The sequence below is a fragment of the Eubalaena glacialis genome, chromosome 9 (genome assembly GCF_028564815.1).
Source record: "Eubalaena glacialis isolate mEubGla1 chromosome 9, mEubGla1.1.hap2.+ XY, whole genome shotgun sequence".
In the NCBI taxonomy this organism is placed as follows: domain Eukaryota; kingdom Metazoa; phylum Chordata; class Mammalia; order Artiodactyla; family Balaenidae; genus Eubalaena; species Eubalaena glacialis.
This window is the reverse complement of record NC_083724.1, coordinates 89756073-89773633: the sequence shown is the minus strand read 5'-3', so window position 1 is coordinate 89773633 and position 17561 is coordinate 89756073. Positions and strand designations below refer to the sequence as shown.

At 38.6% G+C, this 17561-nt stretch overlaps 1 protein-coding gene across 6 annotated transcripts in view; it reads left to right on the top strand.

The window, feature by feature from the left end:
* CDC14B (cell division cycle 14B) overlaps positions 1-14842 on the top strand; it is a 103665-nt gene extending 88823 nt beyond the window's left edge. For 3 of the 6 annotated variants that reach the window (XM_061199310.1, XM_061199313.1, XM_061199314.1), the window contains exons 12-13: positions 76-173; positions 4642-4760. In XM_061199310.1, the coding sequence (XP_061055293.1) occupies positions 76-173; positions 4642-4756 (213 nt within the window). In that variant the 3' untranslated portion in view covers positions 4757-4760. Of the gene's footprint in view, positions 1-75; positions 174-4641; positions 4761-9333; positions 9451-14361 lie in introns of those variants that run through there. The other 3 variants (XM_061199309.1, XM_061199311.1, XM_061199312.1) reach the window with 2 other exon arrangements.
* Positions 14843-17561: the final 2719 nt, after the last annotated feature.

Sequence of the window (17561 nt, the reverse complement as noted above, 5' to 3'; positions counted from 1 at the left end):
AATGTAGCTGCTATGCTTTGCTGCATTAATAAGTACAGCTTAAATCATTAGCTCAGTGTTTTTCTACTTACACAGTACAGTGATGACGACGAAATCAATGTAGTGACACAAGGTGATAGACTTCGGGCCCTGAAAAGCAGAAGACAATCAAAAACAAACGCTATTCCCCTCACGTGAGTCTGATTTCCTTCGTGTGGTTGTAGTTATTTAATTTGTGTATAAGGTCCTTCATGAGCATTTTTTCCTGTACATTTTCTCCATGGTTGCATGCCCATTATGCCACTTTGAAATGAATATCCACTTTATTTAAAATCTAAGGGTGTTGCCTAAGAAGCTCTTAGCTATCCTTTGTTTATCTCTGTCTTCTGTTGCAACCTCGCTAGCTCGTATAGACAGGAAAGCACTATTCGGAGTGATTTTTCTCCATGGATAATAACTGTCGACTAAAAAAATATTCACAGCCTAAAAGTTGAGAGTTATGTTTCATTTGGCGGAAATTTTTAGGACTTGAAGAAGCCCGGGAGGCAGCATCTCAAGTAACCCTGAGAGAACTGCTCCAAGGAGGCGAGGAGGGAGCCAGGATATATAGGAGTTTTGCAGCAAAGGTAGTCTGAATGTCAAAAGATTACCATTAATAAGAGAAAATAGATATCTCAGGTTAAGGAATTTAGCGCTTTTCTATGTATGGGAAGATGCAAGAGTCTGGGCTCACTGAAATCATTCCTTTGATATGCTCCTCAGCTATCTGGGGCCAGTATCTATGCTGAGTTTCCTCAGGGCTCACCATGGGGAGTGGGGATGGCTGCTAGATGGCAGGTATTCTTTCCTTCCTGAGTTCCCTTAGGGCTCACCAGCTCATTGTTGGCTTGTGGCTGTAATCACTGATGACTGTGACATCCTTTGTTTACTGATATGACACACAGTATTCCATTTCTCATAAACATGTTACATCCTCAAGAGAGTGGCAGCAGATATAAACTGTAGAATAACTGTAGATTTGTCCAGAGTTATTAAAATTGTGAATTTCTTTAAATTTACTACCGTATTACACATAATCTGTTTTGATATGGTAAACTTTAATTAGTGGTGACATGGTGGCTTAATGTCATTATATTATTTTAAGTCAACAGTGAATTGATTAAACTACATTTTTGTATTAATTTTTTGTTGGAGGAATTTTTCAAGTTACAGAAGAAGGTTTAGTATGGAGCTAGCAAGTTTTATAGTTATTGGGTTGTGTGTGTGTCCACTTATACTTGCTTCTGTAAGTGTTAGTTGGGATTCAATCTCATGGAACGTCCAGGATTGTTAGAAAGATATGTAGAATCAAAAACTTGACCATTGTACTTTTCTTCTAGGGTATTCTTTAGTAGATGCGCCCACCTATACCAATGGATTCCTTCCTTCTAGTACCTTTCATTGTGGGGTGGGTGCCAAATTTCACACCGCCCCCCTTTTTTGGTGATGGAGATAGGTCATCTTAGTATTCAGTAAGCATCCTGTAATATGGCAAGGAACTATGGCATAGTAAATGGTTATGGCAGAGAAGAACAGGCCTTTTTAATTAAAAGTAGTTCTTCACTGGTATCTTCTCATAATCTTAAAATCCAAAGTAGAATTACACTTAAGGGATGTGTCATCATGGGCCACTGCCTTGGGAGATTCTTAAAAGACCCAAAGAAAAGGAACGAGTTTTCCAAAATAAAGTGCCATGTGAATGAAAGGCATCAGTATTGATTATAGGCATTAATTAAGCATTCTCTTTGCTGTTTAGTTGTGCATTCAATCAACTAGAATGCTTTAAATAATTTATTTAATTCCAAATGCCATTTTGTTTTTAATTTCATTATAAGTCTTCATTTAAGGTCTTAATGGTTCTTTTTTTTTTTTTAGTTACTATTTTTTAAATTAGTTTATTTTTAACTTATTTTATCTTTGGCCATGTTAGGTCTTCATTGCTGCACGCGGGTTTTCTCTAGTTGCGGCAAGCGGGGGCTACTCTTCATTGCGGTGCACAGGCTTCAGTAGTTGTGGCACACGGGCTCAGTAGTTGTGGCGCACGGGCATAGTTGCTCCACGGCATGTGGGATCTTCCTGGACCAGGGCTCAAACCCGTGTCCCCTGCATTGGCAAGCGGGTTCTTAACCACTGCGCCACCAGGGAAGCCCTTAATGGTTCTTTTTATTTAGAAATAGTATAGTCCCTCCAAATAATCATTCTGAAGCCAATTTTAGACAGGAGGAAATAGCTAGTGCCCTAGAGCAGTGCTTCTCAAACTTCAGTGTGCATTTGAGTCTCCTGGGAAGCTTGTTAAAAATGCAGATAATGATCAGTGGGTCTGGTTCTGCATCTGCATCTGCATCTGCATCTGATTCTGCATTTCTGGCAAGCTTCCAGGTGTTAAAGATGCTGCTGGTCCAGGGACCACACTTGGAATCACAAGTCCTAGAAAACGGATGATTTTGTGGGTTGCTTTTAGTCATGTCCAGGTTTTTTGTTCTGTTTTTAAGAATCTGCAGCATCAGTTTATTTCTCAATAGCTTGTTGCCTTCTGTTCAAAAGTCAAGTTGGGAGTCAGGGATGGGAATTCTGCTTAGTCAAAGGTTCTTGAGTTCGATAGGGCTTATAGGAAATTTTCTTTAGTTACTCTGAGTCTGCTATCTTGTGAATATGTTTTATAAGAGTTCAAATCATTTGATGCTCCTTTCTAGAAAAATGAGACTATAAAAGTCTCTTCCATAGCTCATGGATTTGTGGAAACATAAAAGAAAACAATAAATGTAGACTAAAATTAGAAATATTGTTGGAAACCAGAAGATGACACTACATGCTATGACATTTATCTTGGTATGTGAGGTTCCCTGGGATGGTAGTTGATGGATGGCTGAATGATAGTAACTAGCAAAGACCAGTGGAGGAAAGACCAGCCTCTGTGCTATCCATTTGCTTAGTTATCTATTTACACCCCACCTTACCCTAAAAGGAGTAAAGAACACTGGCCCTTTGCTCTGAAGCACTCTTGGCATTCTTGGCATGTGTTAAAACAATCTTTTTTTTTTTTTTTGGCCACGCCTTGCGACTTGTGGGATCTTAGTTCCCCTATCAGGGGTCGAACCTGGGTCCTCAGCAGTGAAAGTGTATTCCTAACCACTGGGACTGCCAGGGAATTCCCTAAAACAACCTTTTACTTGGTAAAAGTTAAAAAAAAAAAAGCAACTCAAGATTCCCTTTAATTGTAATTGTAATCCCCCCAAAAATAGAATAGTCCCCAAACCACCCTCTTCCCATACACACAATTAACAAGATTTTAGGTCACACTTTTAAAGGAAAAAGCAAAATGCTAAAAATCTAAGCTCTTAATTATGCATAAACACCCTGGGAGATTTAAGATTAGTCACAGCAGATTTTCCTTCCTTCTCTTTCCTTATCCCTTCCTGCTTTTTCAGACCCTCTTTGCTGTTACAGTCATCTCATTTTTGCTCATTTGTAGCTCTTTTGGCCCTAGAAGAGGAGGTCAACTGGAGATTTCCTTTCCTTCCCAAGTGTTTGTTGTTATTTTAGAAATATTTAAAAGTCCCCTGAGAGAGAGAGTTTGCAGCAGCAGCTTGGGTTGAAAAATCTAAATTCAATTCCTGCCTCCTGATTTTGACCCATCTGTCAGTGTGGACATGTTATTTTGCTTCACTGTTGGTACTTAGCCAAATGAAAATGTAAGAGGGAAAGTTAATTAAAAATATATGAGTACTGGTGATTCTTAAAAGAAAGTTATAGTACATAAAGTAATCCAGTCATTGGTTTCTGTTTTACAGTCAATATTTGGGGAGAATTAAGTGTTAGAAATTGTAAAATGAGTAATTTTTTCAGAGAGCTTGTCTGATCCTGACTACCATGAAGACAGGAAATTATGTAGCACCATGATCTTGAAGTGATCTTCAGGATAATGGCAAGTATATTATTGTCTGTGCTAAAACAGATTGGGTAGATTTTGTAACTTCATCCATGCTGCCTATCTTTCTGCATTGTGCTGATGATTTCTGCTAGGTTTGTTAGGGGCGAAGGAAATGATGCATGAAGAGTGGAAGTGCATCCTATGGGAATAGGTAAAAATACAGATATAGTTAGCCTTGAAAATCCCTTAAAACCACCTTAACAGTACAGTGTAGGTGGGTATGTTCCATCATTGAAAAATAATTCTCATGCCATGAGCTTTACTAGAGGAACAAATGAAAATCTATAAAGCAGACACAAGCCTGTGTCAGTTCAGGGCTTTTTTTGTTTGTTTGTCTGGTTGGTTTTGCCTCCTTTTTCTCTGTGATTTGGTTTTCTGTGTGCATATTGTGCTTTTTGAAGAATTTCAATCACATAGCTACGACTCTAATTTCAGTATCATACAATTAAATTAACATGGGGTAGTTATCCAACTAGAGATTGGATCTAATCTTTCTTTACCAAATATCAAATCTGTTTAAAACTGAAGACAGCGTTTTTTTCCAACATAAAATGGCAAAATTTGATCCCTGTTTCCTGCTCCTTTGCATCGCAGGGTATCTAAAATTCACACGTGGCTTTATTTATTTATTATTTTATTTATTTTGGCTTCCCAATTTGAACATCTGTTCTTTCCCCTTCGCCCCTTTCCAGATGTTCCCTAGCTGTGCTGACCTCTGCACTGTGTAGTGTTGTCATCTGGTGGATTGTTTGTGACTACATTCTCCCCATCCTGCTATTCTGTCTCGATGGTTTAAGAACACAGTAGCCATCAGGACCCTTGACAGATAGCTGCTGTGTAAGTGTCCCATTCCACTTCTCTACTAGTGCTCACCTCTGGTGTCCAGTGTGTTTCTCATGATGCATGTTTTTCTCACTATCAGCTCTTCTAGCTTTGTTGATTTGCCTTTTTTCAAAGGTTCTTATTCTGAATCTTTGCACTTCATGGCTTGGTGGCAGGGAAGGAAGTCTTCTCTGTTACTTTCATACCAGGGATATTAAAAGTAACATGCTTCGTTTAAGATGTGCTTACTCTTTACAGATTTTTTGAAATAGCAATTTATGATGACAATGACGTAGTTTCTTTTTCTTATCAAAAATGTATAGTTAGTTTGGGGTAATTGGGGTGGTTTTCTTTCAATCAGTTGTCTGTACAACTTTCCTCTGGTTTTCTAGAGTAAATATCGTTAATATATCCTTTCCAATCTAGCAAAAAGAATTTTCCCACTGGTTTTCTGCTGTTAGTAAAGACTTTATTTTGTAGCCATGAGGTCTAGTGAGCATTGCATCCTTTTTCACCTCTGATTCTGCCATTGTACACGGTGCTCTCTCAGCAGGCACCTGCTTCCCTAATAAATCTTCTGTCTTGAGTATGCAGAATTTTCTCCTCTACCTCGTTTCACTTCCTCCCCTTTAGGGAATACAGTTAAGTATAGTTTTCAACACTTGGTGTTGAATGAAGATAGGAAAGCAGAGAAAACTGGAGTCCCTTGTTTATGTTTGTGTTTCCACATGACAGGCACTGTGCTCCTTTTTCCTTCCCACTTTCCTCCTTTCCCAAAAGTAACCAGAATGCTTTTATTAGGTTAATAGAGGCAGAATTTGTATTCTCTTGATATCTTTCATCATTAAATGAATACCTTCACAGTGAAGAGACTCCTTTTCTGCAGAAGAATGTGGCAAGAAGCTTTCCCGGGAACATCATGTTAAGACCAAGAGCACAGAAAGGAGGGTGTATCCTGTGAGACTGTGGTTCACCATTGCCCTCTTATGTCTAGGCTGCATTCTTCTTTTCTCTGAAACTTTTTCTTTAGCTCAAATTTTAAGAATTTCTTGTCTTGTTCAAACTTGGACTTGGGAGTTATAAAGGAATACAAAAGTGCCTTCTAGGATCTCCTCCAAAGTAAAATTCCATTGCAACCAACTCTAGTATTCTGTGGTTCGTTGAATGTTTTCAAATGGCTAGAAAAGATTTAAAAAACTAGCAGATGCCATTCTTTTCAAAATTAAGGAAAAGCTGCTTAACATGAACCTATATATGACATTTAAAAAAAATCTTATTAATACAAGCTTATTACATAGGCACATATGCTATGTTTCTGATACGGATTATCCCTTCAGGTGTTTTGTTCCTTTACTTCTCTTACTGAGCCTAGATTTCACACATTTGGACTCAGGGCCATCACACACTGCATAGATTTATTCTTCTCAAACTATTCCGAGTGGCAATTTCAAACAGGTGGAGTCATTGCTAATAATGTTTAGGCACTTCATGATTGTATTATTTTTTGCAGGGTAAGTTTAAAAGATGGTCTCTATCAGGCTCTTTTCTTTTTAATATTCTATGTAGGACATAACGTTTTTTGTTATTACTGACATTTGCCATTGTATTTCTAGCCCAAAGCAGAGTATTCACTTTAGCCTGCCCTGATTAATTTGGAATTTACAGAAACAAAAGCTTTCAACAATAACAATAATGTAAACAGATATAATCCTTATAATTATCCTTTGAGGTGACTACTCATGGGCACTGATGTTGACATTCACCTCTATTGGCTGATGATGTAGCATCGCCTGATAGGTTGTTTCCTGGCATGCCTGGAGAGCTTCCCTATAACAGCACTTCACATGCTGCTTCAGACCTTTTAGACAGTGGGAAAGGCATCTCTGCAGGTTGCAGGGCCTCAGGCCCATGATTTTGCAGGCTCTTTTTGTATCAGTGGTGGACAACCAGTGTAAATAGTGCATGGTTGCACTGATGGATTCTCTTCTTGGAGTGAACATTTATTTTCAAAGTACTTTGTGACTTGATAGGTGAGAGACCTGGCTTTTCAATTTTTTGCTTTACCTCAAGTTGCAGATATCTTTGTATCCAAAATCAGAAAATATTGGGCCTCAAAAGATACTGCAGAGAAGAAAACGAACTCTAGTATGGGCAAGAGATAGAAGGTAGGACTGAGGGTTCTATCAGGAAAAGATGGAAAGGAGAAATGACATTTGCTGAATGTTGTCCTGCAGAGCCGTGTGATTGGCCTAGTGTGCAAGGTGGGGGGTAGTGAGTTCCCACATCCCTGTGGCAGAGTGAATACTTCACACGTTTGCTAGCTTAACCCACCTTAGGGTGTTAACTTGTAGGATATCTCAGGTAATATCTAAGTGTAATTGCTGTGTTTCCTTCCCACTTTATTGATGCATAACCTACAGATGTAATAACTGCTCTGTTTTTAATGCAAATAACTGGTGACCTGAATCTTTACTGATGAGATTAATGCATTTCAAATTTCTGTCATGCTCTCATTTTCAAAATTGCACATAAATTATTAGCTATTAATAGTATATTACTTCACATGAATTGTTTACACTAATTTTATAGAGAAATAAGTACTTTTAAAAGGGTGTTTCTTATCAGCCTAAAATATGATTTAGCAGTAATTTCTTGTTTTGGATAGTATTTAAACATAATAGCTAACTTAAGAAATCAGGAGGTAAATTTCCTAAGCAGGCAATGTATTGGCTCTTATTTTTTTCCTCATATTAATGATTTTACAGTGTGATAGTTGATACTTTTGACCATAAGTGACCTCAGATTATTTGAAAAGTAGATGTTGTATTTCAAAAAAAAGCCAACAGGAGTCTCATTTTCTCCATTTGTAAAAAATGGAGATAAAACTCATGAACCTCACTGAGTGGGTGAGAGGCCTCGGGACAGTAGTGGCAGCACAAAGCCCTGGGCCTTAGAAATAGCAATGGAAGCATTGCAGTTTGTTTTTTTTAATGAAAAATTCTAGATTCACATTCTTAACAGAGACAACTAAATATTTCCTCTTCACTTTATAAAATCAGAAAGAATTTAAAAATAAATCCTTGTTTTCAAGGATAGAATTTATATGCCAGGGCAGTTGGTACCCTCTTCGATAATATAATTATGTCTGCATATACATTTTCTATTTTGTTAAAACAGTCAGCATTTAGGATGATAAAACTTTATCAGAAATCCTGAATCAAGCATTGGCTCATTTACCCAGGATCAGTTTCCCTCAGTGAGATTGAAGGCCTGATTCATAAGGCTTTCAGAAATGGTTCTTGGATAAAGAGAAACAGCTAGGCTAGGAGTTCCCCTCCCTCAGCCTTCTACTCCTCTCCCCCAAATGGCTCGAAAACCACTGACCTCCAGACTTCTGCTCTGGTGCAGTACAACCCATTGTTATTTTAGTGATGAGAAGTTAGTATTTTACTAAATGTTGAATATCCTATGGTTTGAGTAATATTAAGATTATAAGAATTTACTACATTTTAAGGACCTGGCTTTGGTTATTAACTAATGTGGTGTTAACACAGGCATAGGAGGTAGGACTGACTAATAGTTCGTTGTAATGGTTTCTTTTTACGCATGAGCTGGGTTCTGGTAAGTTGTTGTTGGCTATCTCACCTTTATGTTTGGATATGAGAGGAGAAAGCTTTTTAAAGTATTTTCTCTCACAGATAAATAAAAGTTGAGTATATGTAAATGTGTATGTATGCAGTTCAGTGTTTTAGTCATTATCTCTTGAAGAAAAAAATTGCTTGTAAAATTTTTTGGTGTTTTCTGCTGTTGTCCCTCTGACAATTCAGTGAGGAATTTTAAAACACCCTCTACTTTTGAACAGGTATTCTGTGTGGGCTTTATCTGAGAGTGTTCTTTCTGATTCATGAATTTGCCTCCTGGGCAGTCTACTCCCATAGGTCTCAGTTCCTTGAGATGTCTAGAGTTTAATTAAATCAAGTTTCACAAAATTTAAACAGCTTCACTTTAATGGTACTGGGTGACTTCGTAAGTGGTTGTAAGCCAGCCCAAAAAATTCTGTTTGAACATACTTCTAAAATTTGAAATGTTATAAAAAATTACTGTTGATTTGATGTCTATTGCTTGTACTTCCAGCTCTGAAGAGTGAATACTGTATATATATTTATATTTGTAGTCTTTAGAATTTGGGGCTTTTAAATGATTTCTTGTTTTCATGCTAGAATTCTGAGAATTTATTTTTACTTTGGGGCACAAAAATTTGTCTTACTGATTGATTTCTTTGGTGTGGGAATTGCTTAACATGCCAGGTCATTTCATTTTCCAAAAGCAAAGTTCTTTGGTTATCTTTGTGTAAACCTTCATAGGGAAATGAGATGCTTTATTTCAAAAGACCTTGATGTAAAAGTGTGTTTCAAATTTTTTTTTTGGCAAATGTGTTTATGGAAAATCCTGTCCGTTCTCAAGAAAATAATTTGCACTAAAGTGCAAAAGTGCCTTCCTCTGTCAAGTATTTGCACATTGCTTCAGTGAATATAATGTTATCTTTTTCCAACTGTTTTCAGAGTAATTCTTCAGTCCAGTGTTCAGAGCTGTAAAACATCTGAACCTAACATTTCTGGCAGTGCAGGCATTACTAAAAGAACCACCAGATCTGCTTCAAGAAAAAGCAGTTTTAAAAGGTGAGAAAAGAATCCTACTCTTCTGAAATGTTCTAAGCATTGGTTTTCCAGTTTAATCTTCTGGAGATAGAGATGAAGACAGGAGAAAGCAGAGTCCCTGTGGCAGGAAATTAATCAAAAATGTTTGACTTGTTCATCATCTAAGACAATCTGGACCATTTTAATTTGGGGTTTTGTTTTGTTTTTTTTACAGAGGTGATTCTCAACACTGGAAATGTGGTCTCTGGGTCATAATATGGGAATGTTGAGAATGCTGTACTTCTAAGTTCTTAAATTAAGAACTTCCAAAGCTCTCTGTCAGGACTTGGAGGAAATCTTTCTGTCTGTGTATCAGATCCAGCATAATTGTTGGAGAATTAGTTTCAAATAAGTGTGATGGTGGAAAAATGAGAACTCTCGTGAGTTTGGGATCCTTCTTTACCTAGCGACTATCCTCTTGTCCACAGTCTATATATACCCAAGGGCGCTAGCTTTTTCACTTTCTGGCCCAGCATCTTTCACTTCCTTCATTAATAGAGGCTTTCACAAAAAAATGACATGTTCTGTGACCAAATCCATTACTCACCATTGTTTTTGGTTGTTTATCATGAACTGAGACATTTCATTTTTAACATATTCCAAAAACAGATCCCCTTTTAGGGGAGAGCAGATTGCCCACTTCCTATCATCTCAGGAGGGATAGGCAGGCAGGCACCTTTTTTGTGTTTGTGTATCTTTGCCTTGAGCTGGCAACCCATGCGGTCCTGAGCATGACAGTACTGTGCTCAGGGCACAGTGTCGTCTTATAGAGACCACAAGCAACCTGAAGATAATCTGAACCAGACTTTAAAACGTCCTTCACAGTTTTCCTTGCTTCTTTTTGACTTCCCTGCCCTCAGATCTTTGAGGCTTTGGGCCTGCGTTGACCTTCAGTGCTAAGGTAGTCTCCGGTGCAGTCCCACGGCAGCCTGTGTCGTGGGGGACTCACTGACAATCTAGAGTGCTCTGTGTATTTTGCTTTTGTAAGGAATTGTTCCATTCTGCCACTCTCCTTCTTTGCTGATTCTTTTGTACAGTTTTACTACAATCTTTTACTTGCCTGAGAACGTGATAGTGCCTCAATACAAGTATTTGAGAATTGGGCACTGACTCATGATTTTAGGGTTTAAAACTTTTCATTAGAAAGGTATCAAATATTCATACTCGTTTTACTCTAATTCACTGAGAAGAATGTTAGAGAAATACTGACAAAAAGTCAGATTTAGGTACATTATAACATAATATCAGAGTGTTATTTATAATAGTAAGAAATAGGAAATGATTGATGAATTCTGCCAAATGAATCGAGAGTCATGTTTTCAAAGGAAAGTTAATGACCTGGGTTAATTGCTCATGGAGCAATAAGTGAAAAGGGCTACACATAAAAATTATGAAGTATTGCTCTAATTTTGTAAATGTAAAATATACTTTATATATATATGTGTAAAAGTGTATAGATGTGTAAATATTTATAAGCTTAAATATTTATAGATGTGGACATTTCTATTGGGTTGGCCAAAAAGTTCGTTCGGGTTTTTCTGTAACATCTTACCCAAAAACCCAAAAGAACTTTTTGGCCAACCCAATATATATGTAGAGAAGTAAGATAAAGGAAAAATATGCCATAACACTAACAGTTCTTCTGGTTAGTAGGACATTTGGGGATTTTTTTTCTTTTTTTCATCATTTTCTTTTTTTCTAACTTTTCTACAATAAATGAGGGGAAATGCGAGGTTTTTTAACTTTGACACTTTTATGTAAATTAAATTATTAAAAATTCAAATAAAGGAATTGCTGTTGATGATAGTTAGACATGTTTTGAATGGACATATTCTTTTCAGACTTCTATCACAGCCGAGTGTGTTTTGCACATTTAATTCTGCTTTCTGCTTTTCTGGATGGCGCTCTGCAGGTTTCAGAGGAGTTGGCTAGAGTCCTGGAGCCGGGACTGCATTTGCCCGGTCACACCCCGTTCCTCTTAGGGTGTGGCCCTATGGCAGTTTTTCCATCTAGGTCTTGTCTAGTGATCTAAACTTGTGCTTCTCAGCAGAGGTGGTTCCTGATTGCGGTGAGCATCTGCCTGAGGTCCCTGGACTTGTTGCTTTGAGGGCTCTAAAGTAGAGTTCAGACTGAATAGCTTGACCAAATATTGAAATGGCCCAAAGAAAGCAGTTTTCAGGCATTCGGGATAGTGCTGAAAACTAAAAAGACTTCTTTTAAATTCTGAAATGGACTTTCAGAGATTTGGAGGGGCAAAGAAGTAAAACAACGAGAGTTAATTGGGTTTCACAGTGCTTTTAACCACGCCCTCCATGCCGGGTCTCCTTTACCTCTTTCTGGGCTTTGGCCTGTATTGACATCACCTGAACTGTGACCACATACAGCTCACAAGAGAAAGGCAAATATGTTATGCACAGGTCCCATTCCCTGCCTCTAGGAAATAATGGGAGTCAGCACCCAAGGTGTAGCCTGAAGTTTTTGTCCTATGGGATAGTATTCGTTTTTGGTTGGAGGGTAGTGAGAGAATTAACACAATTGTACATAATCTGATTCAGGACAAAACAATATGAGCTAAGATTGTTGAGTAATTTTAAAGTATTGAATAGAAATCTTTTCTTTTAACAGCAATACACACACACACATGCACACACAAAATAGTACACCATTTTTACACCATTTCCGTGTACATTCATAAACACTTGCAAGGAGCCAGGGTTGCCAGTCTGCTGTCATTCCCATTTGTGAGGCCTTCTCTCTTGCAGGTTGATGTTGTTTGTACGTCATCATCATCATCCCTATTGTGCCATAGAACTTGACCTTTCACTTCCATGTTCTATTCTACTCTTCGAGGCTTTCCAGGATGAAGACCTCACCAAAATTCACTTTCCATTGATTTGTCTCTTTTGATTTTTGACAGTTTACTGAGAGGCTTTACATCTTTGAAGAACTTTTCCACAAACATGTTAAAAGAGCAGTTATTTGGAGAATGAAAAAATAGGAGTGTTGGCATAAGTATTTGTTGTTGGGGAGAATTGCCACCATGTTTCTCTCATGGCAGGTGATTGATTATTCTCCCATGTATCCATTGAACATTAGCCACATCTAAGCTTAAATTGTGGGTGACAAGCTCTGCTCTGGCGCAGCTGTGGCAGTTCAGGCACGGAAACACTGGAGTGTCTGGTGGCGGATGGGGTGCTGAGAGGGGTCTGTGTAGCACCGTCCTCATCCCCTTCCTTAAGTCCAGAGAAGTAAATTAATGGGCTTCTACACCTCCCACTTCCTGTTAGAGCTAGAAACCCATTTTCATGTTTCTGTTTTAATCATTAATCCACTGAAGAACCAGCTAAATAGAATTGGCCCATTTTTCAGTGTTGTTGTATCAACTCTGAAGAGCTCCCTGAGAATGAGTCTCGAACATTTCATCATCGAGCCTCCGATTGAGAACCTGTAGCCACCTCATTTGATGTCATTCAATTTGGTTCATGTCTTTACACTGCTCACCCATTGAGTGCATGTTTCTGTAAGCTTATGCTGTTTCTTTGGGGCAGTCTTTTGTTTCTTTTTTAAAAAAATTATAACTTCATTTGTTTTCTAAGAAAACTGTCATGTATAAGTGCCTTTTTTATTCCAAGTTGCATCATTGGGAACCATCACTTTCTGCTCCACCTGCCAAACCAAACCAATGTTCATTGCTTTGGGGTATTTTGTACCTAATTATTCATAGTTTGGAGGAAGATAAATGCTCAGGCTCTTTCTTCAGCCTCTGAAACCATGAGTCTCTTCACAAGCCCTTCAGTTGGCGTAACTACATTTAGGACTTTGGCTTTTTAAGTCTTCTCATTTGTGACGTTTGCCATCGTCATACCTGTCACTGCTTCTTGTTCCTTAGAGTCTCAGATCTCAGTGTCTGTTCCATCACCTCTGGGCTTTAATTCTTTGTCATTGCCATTATGTTTAAAAACTATATCACTGTAGAAGCCCCAGAATGTTGTATCTAAATACTCTTTTATGCTGGTTACCTCTGTTCTTTTAAAATATTAATCTCCCTTTGAAATTTCAGATATTTTCCCTGTTGGCTCCACCAACTAACCTGGACCTTTATACTCAATACTCTATTGGGGTCTCGGAAAACTAAATGTTTGATTCAGCTGAGCTGCTCTGATAGAGCACCATTATCATCATCCAAGTGAGGCTCACCTCCAGATTGGAACTGGTTTCTCTCTTTTCTTTTGCTTTAGTTGTTCTCTGAAAGTTGCTATTTAGTTGAAAGTTAAAGTGATCAGTTGGGGAAGGAAAGAAAGGAGGTAGGGTGAAGATCAATGTAGGTCAATTATTCACGAACAGAAAAGGGTCGGCGGCTGTCCCCTTGCAGCTGTGCAGCAGTGTGGAGCAAGGTGGGAGCAGGTGCGGGGTGCCTGCTGCGCTCTGCTAAACTGGACACTGCTTGCTGTGCCCCAGCTTTTTCTGTGACCGACTTCTGGCTTTGGAAATAATCAAGTAACACTTCTTTATCTTTTCGTTCTTTCCACTTTTCCCACAGCCTGATTCCTCAGAGGGAAAGAAGGAAAAGGAATGCTTTGCAACAAATGCCCTTAATGGCATTATGGTACTCTCATTGCTCGGCTGCTTTTGCCCTCCCTTCTTTTTTTATTGTTTTTTAATTTTTTGCAGAACTGAACCTTTTTCTGCTCTGCCTCTTCTCTCCTGTTTGTCTTTACTTTACGGTTGATATTGTACTGTCTTTTCCAAAGTATCTGTCATTAAAGAATTATACAAAGTGTACACTTTTTAGCATGTCAATATTTTTATTATGTTGCCTTCCTTGTCTTTGATAACTACATATGGGACACGTAAAAACCTTCATGGTAAAATCCTTTCTTTTTTCCCCTGTAGTCCCTCCATTTCAAGGACTAAAACAGTCTTGCGTTAAGTAAAAACCTGTGACCAGAACTGAAGGAAGACTCTAGGAACAGAAAACTACAACAGGACTTTAGCACAATTTATTTGGAAACAAAACAGAATTGCAAAAGCCTTAGCTGCTTTCCACCTAAGAAGTTCATTCAATGAAGAAAATGTCCACTGGAATTTAAATAACTACATGAGTTTGGGTACAAGTGAATGACTTGAAGAGGGCCCAACTCTCCTTCTATAGAAATGTCTTTAACAAAAAAGCTGTTGTAAATTAGTCTCAGGTGTAAATATCAAAGCCCTCTGTTATCAGGAGAGCTGACTAGTCTGTGTGGTGCACGTGTGTCCCTGTGATGGCAATCATTTTAGCTGCTGGCCTTCAGAAGAATTGAGGGTCTGATGGAGGTTTTTTACTTATTTATTTGCTGTTCACCCTGTGTCAAAATTTATAAAGATAAAACAAGCATTACTGAAATGGTACTTTCTGTAATTTGATACTATTTGGTTTAATCATCTTCACTTTAGTATTTGTAATACTGTTGTAATGTTAACTCTGTTAAGTACCCAAGCTGCTTGTCTTCCACCAAAGAGTGCTTTATTAACAAGAATCTGTGAAAACCACATTTAAAGACTGTTGCATGTTGCGGTACTTTGGTAACCTAAAGCTTTCAAGAGAATGTTAATAGTAGCTTTAGAAGACTCAGGAGGGGAAACTGGCTTCAGAGTTGGAAGATGGTTGTAAGTCATTCCTTTGTCATTTCGAGACTGAAGAATGCCAAGGCTGCCCACTATTTGGTTGCCCAGTCATACAAATTAAAATCATATTTCCTTCCATGCAGGAAAAAACCCCACACTGTTGGTGTTTCCCCTGGAAACAGTGATCCCAAATAATGGTGACTTTTTTAAAAAGTTACTTTGTTAGGGTCTTTCTCTGTAGCATTGTGGATTTTTTTTGTTATGTGAATGACCCAAGGCCATTCACACACCCTTTGGTTTCAGTGACAGTTATTCGTATCTGGATTTCAGTTGTTTGTAAATAAGAAACTCACTGTTGCCTTTGGTTAGGGAATACAACTAATAACTCTTTGCAGAGTGCCTTCTCCCCTCAACCCCACAGAAACACAGCAGAGTCTGTAATGTAAAACAATCACAAAACAGAATTTATTTGCTGCTAAAAAAAAAAAAAATGGGACCCAAAAGAAAAAAATATTTGTAATCATCTTGGTTACTTCCATAAGAAGTGAATGGTTTAGTTATTGTTAACCAGTGTTTGCCTGTCCTAGTTTGGAGAATGGGGAGATGATACACTATTAAAAGGCAAAATGCCTTCACGTTATAAGATGAGTGAATCAGGTCAGTAGGCAATTCCATTTTTAAAAAGCTGCCTTTTAAATACAAATATGAAGAATAAGGAATGGTTGGAATAAACAGATTAAAGTCTGTTAATGCAGAAAGTTATTAGAAGACGGTGGATCTATTTCGGTATTTACTCTCTTGGAGTAAATTGTAAGGTTGCCTAGTTTTGAGGGGAGATGGAAGACGCCATTGTTTGGCCAAACAAGCAGCTTGTCCTCATTGGGCACCATGAGGGCCATGCCAGCTTTTAAACATCAGGACTAGACCTCAGAAAAACACTACTTTTCTATCCCTGGAAGTTCATAAATACAAAGACCTACTTACCTGAGGGAAGACAGCTCTTCATTAAGCTTTGAGTGGGAGGGGAAACCTTCTGTTTGCTGTGTTGGTCTGGGAGATGATACTAAATATTCAAGCTGTGCCCAGGCATTAAACACTGAATTCTCAGGGCAACTCTTCTTCCCTTTATACTTTTAAAGGCCATCTCCTACATAAATAATCCCGGTAGTTGTGAAAATCAAACTTCCATCTGTACCGTTCTTGCTGGTCAGAACAAGTAAATGTGCTGTCACCCTCACAGTGAATAAGCCATTTGGTGTCTCTTGGGCGTCAATGTACTTTTTGTTTTACAAATTGCCTTTTTGTGTGGCTGCTCAAGTTTCCAGCTAGAATTGCTGTCACTGTGGTTCTTTCTAAAAATCCTTGTATTTGACAGGTTCACTGAAATTAGTCATAGCAAACTAGTCATTTGTTAAAGAAGCATTCCTTGGAACACACAATTTGGGATAGTGCTTCAGATGGATTGTATAGCACAGTGTTAAATGTACTGGGGACATCTAGAATCTAGGAAGTCTCTGGATCTGATTGATGGAAAGTTCTTCCTGCTGTGAATAAAAGTAGACTCTTCCCCCGGCCCCCAACTGAAACTTTAACATACCCAAGAATCTTCTCAGATTCTCATTTTTAATTTGTTATAGAAGATCTTGTTGCTATGGAATATGAAACAGGGCATGTCAGATGGAGAGATTTCTTTAACTTCAGAGCCTTAAATAACTTTGAAAGTACACCAAGACAGTTTCCATTGGAATTAAAATTAGAAATGAATATTTTTAGGTGCCCTTGAAGCTTTCTGGGGACTCAAACCATCAAGAGTTAGGGACAGTCCAAAAGAAGGGTGTCTGCCAAACTGGGTACCTAGACATATAGACAGACTTCCATTATGTAATGCTACAGAAAAACTAGAAATCCCTCTAACCTGTCAGTGAAGAGGGATGGATCCTGAGCAGTGCCTCACTAAAACAAGCAGCCTTACTTGTCAAGATGTAGCTGCATCTAAGTGGCCCGCCGCTCTTCTAGTCTCCAGAATTTTTCTGTTGTGAACTCGATCCTCTTAGCCTGTCCCCCACCCACTTCCTTCCCTGCCCTCCTCCGCCTCTCACAGGGGTGATTTCTACCTCTTGGGCCCCGACAAGATTGAAGGAGTCCCCAGGTGTTCTCATGAGGCGATGTGTCTCCCCTTGGGTGAGCCGTTTGGACCGTCGGGTGTTCTGGGCCGCGTCATGCCAAGAGCTCCGGGAGCCCTTCCCTTGCTTGACCAGTGGGCCTTGCGTTCCTTTGATGTTTGTCAGAAAGTGGCTGAGCTGCTTCTCTTCATACAGTTTTTAAAGTGATTATTGCATTTTTGAAAGCAGTGCTCATCACAAACAACTTTGAAAACATATTTTAATTCTTTCATAGTTCTTTCCCACCGAAACTGTCCTTGTGAGGCTAGCTGCTGCTCTTCCTTTTCTCCTAAATCTGAGTATTCTCCATGTCACTAAGTGGAAATA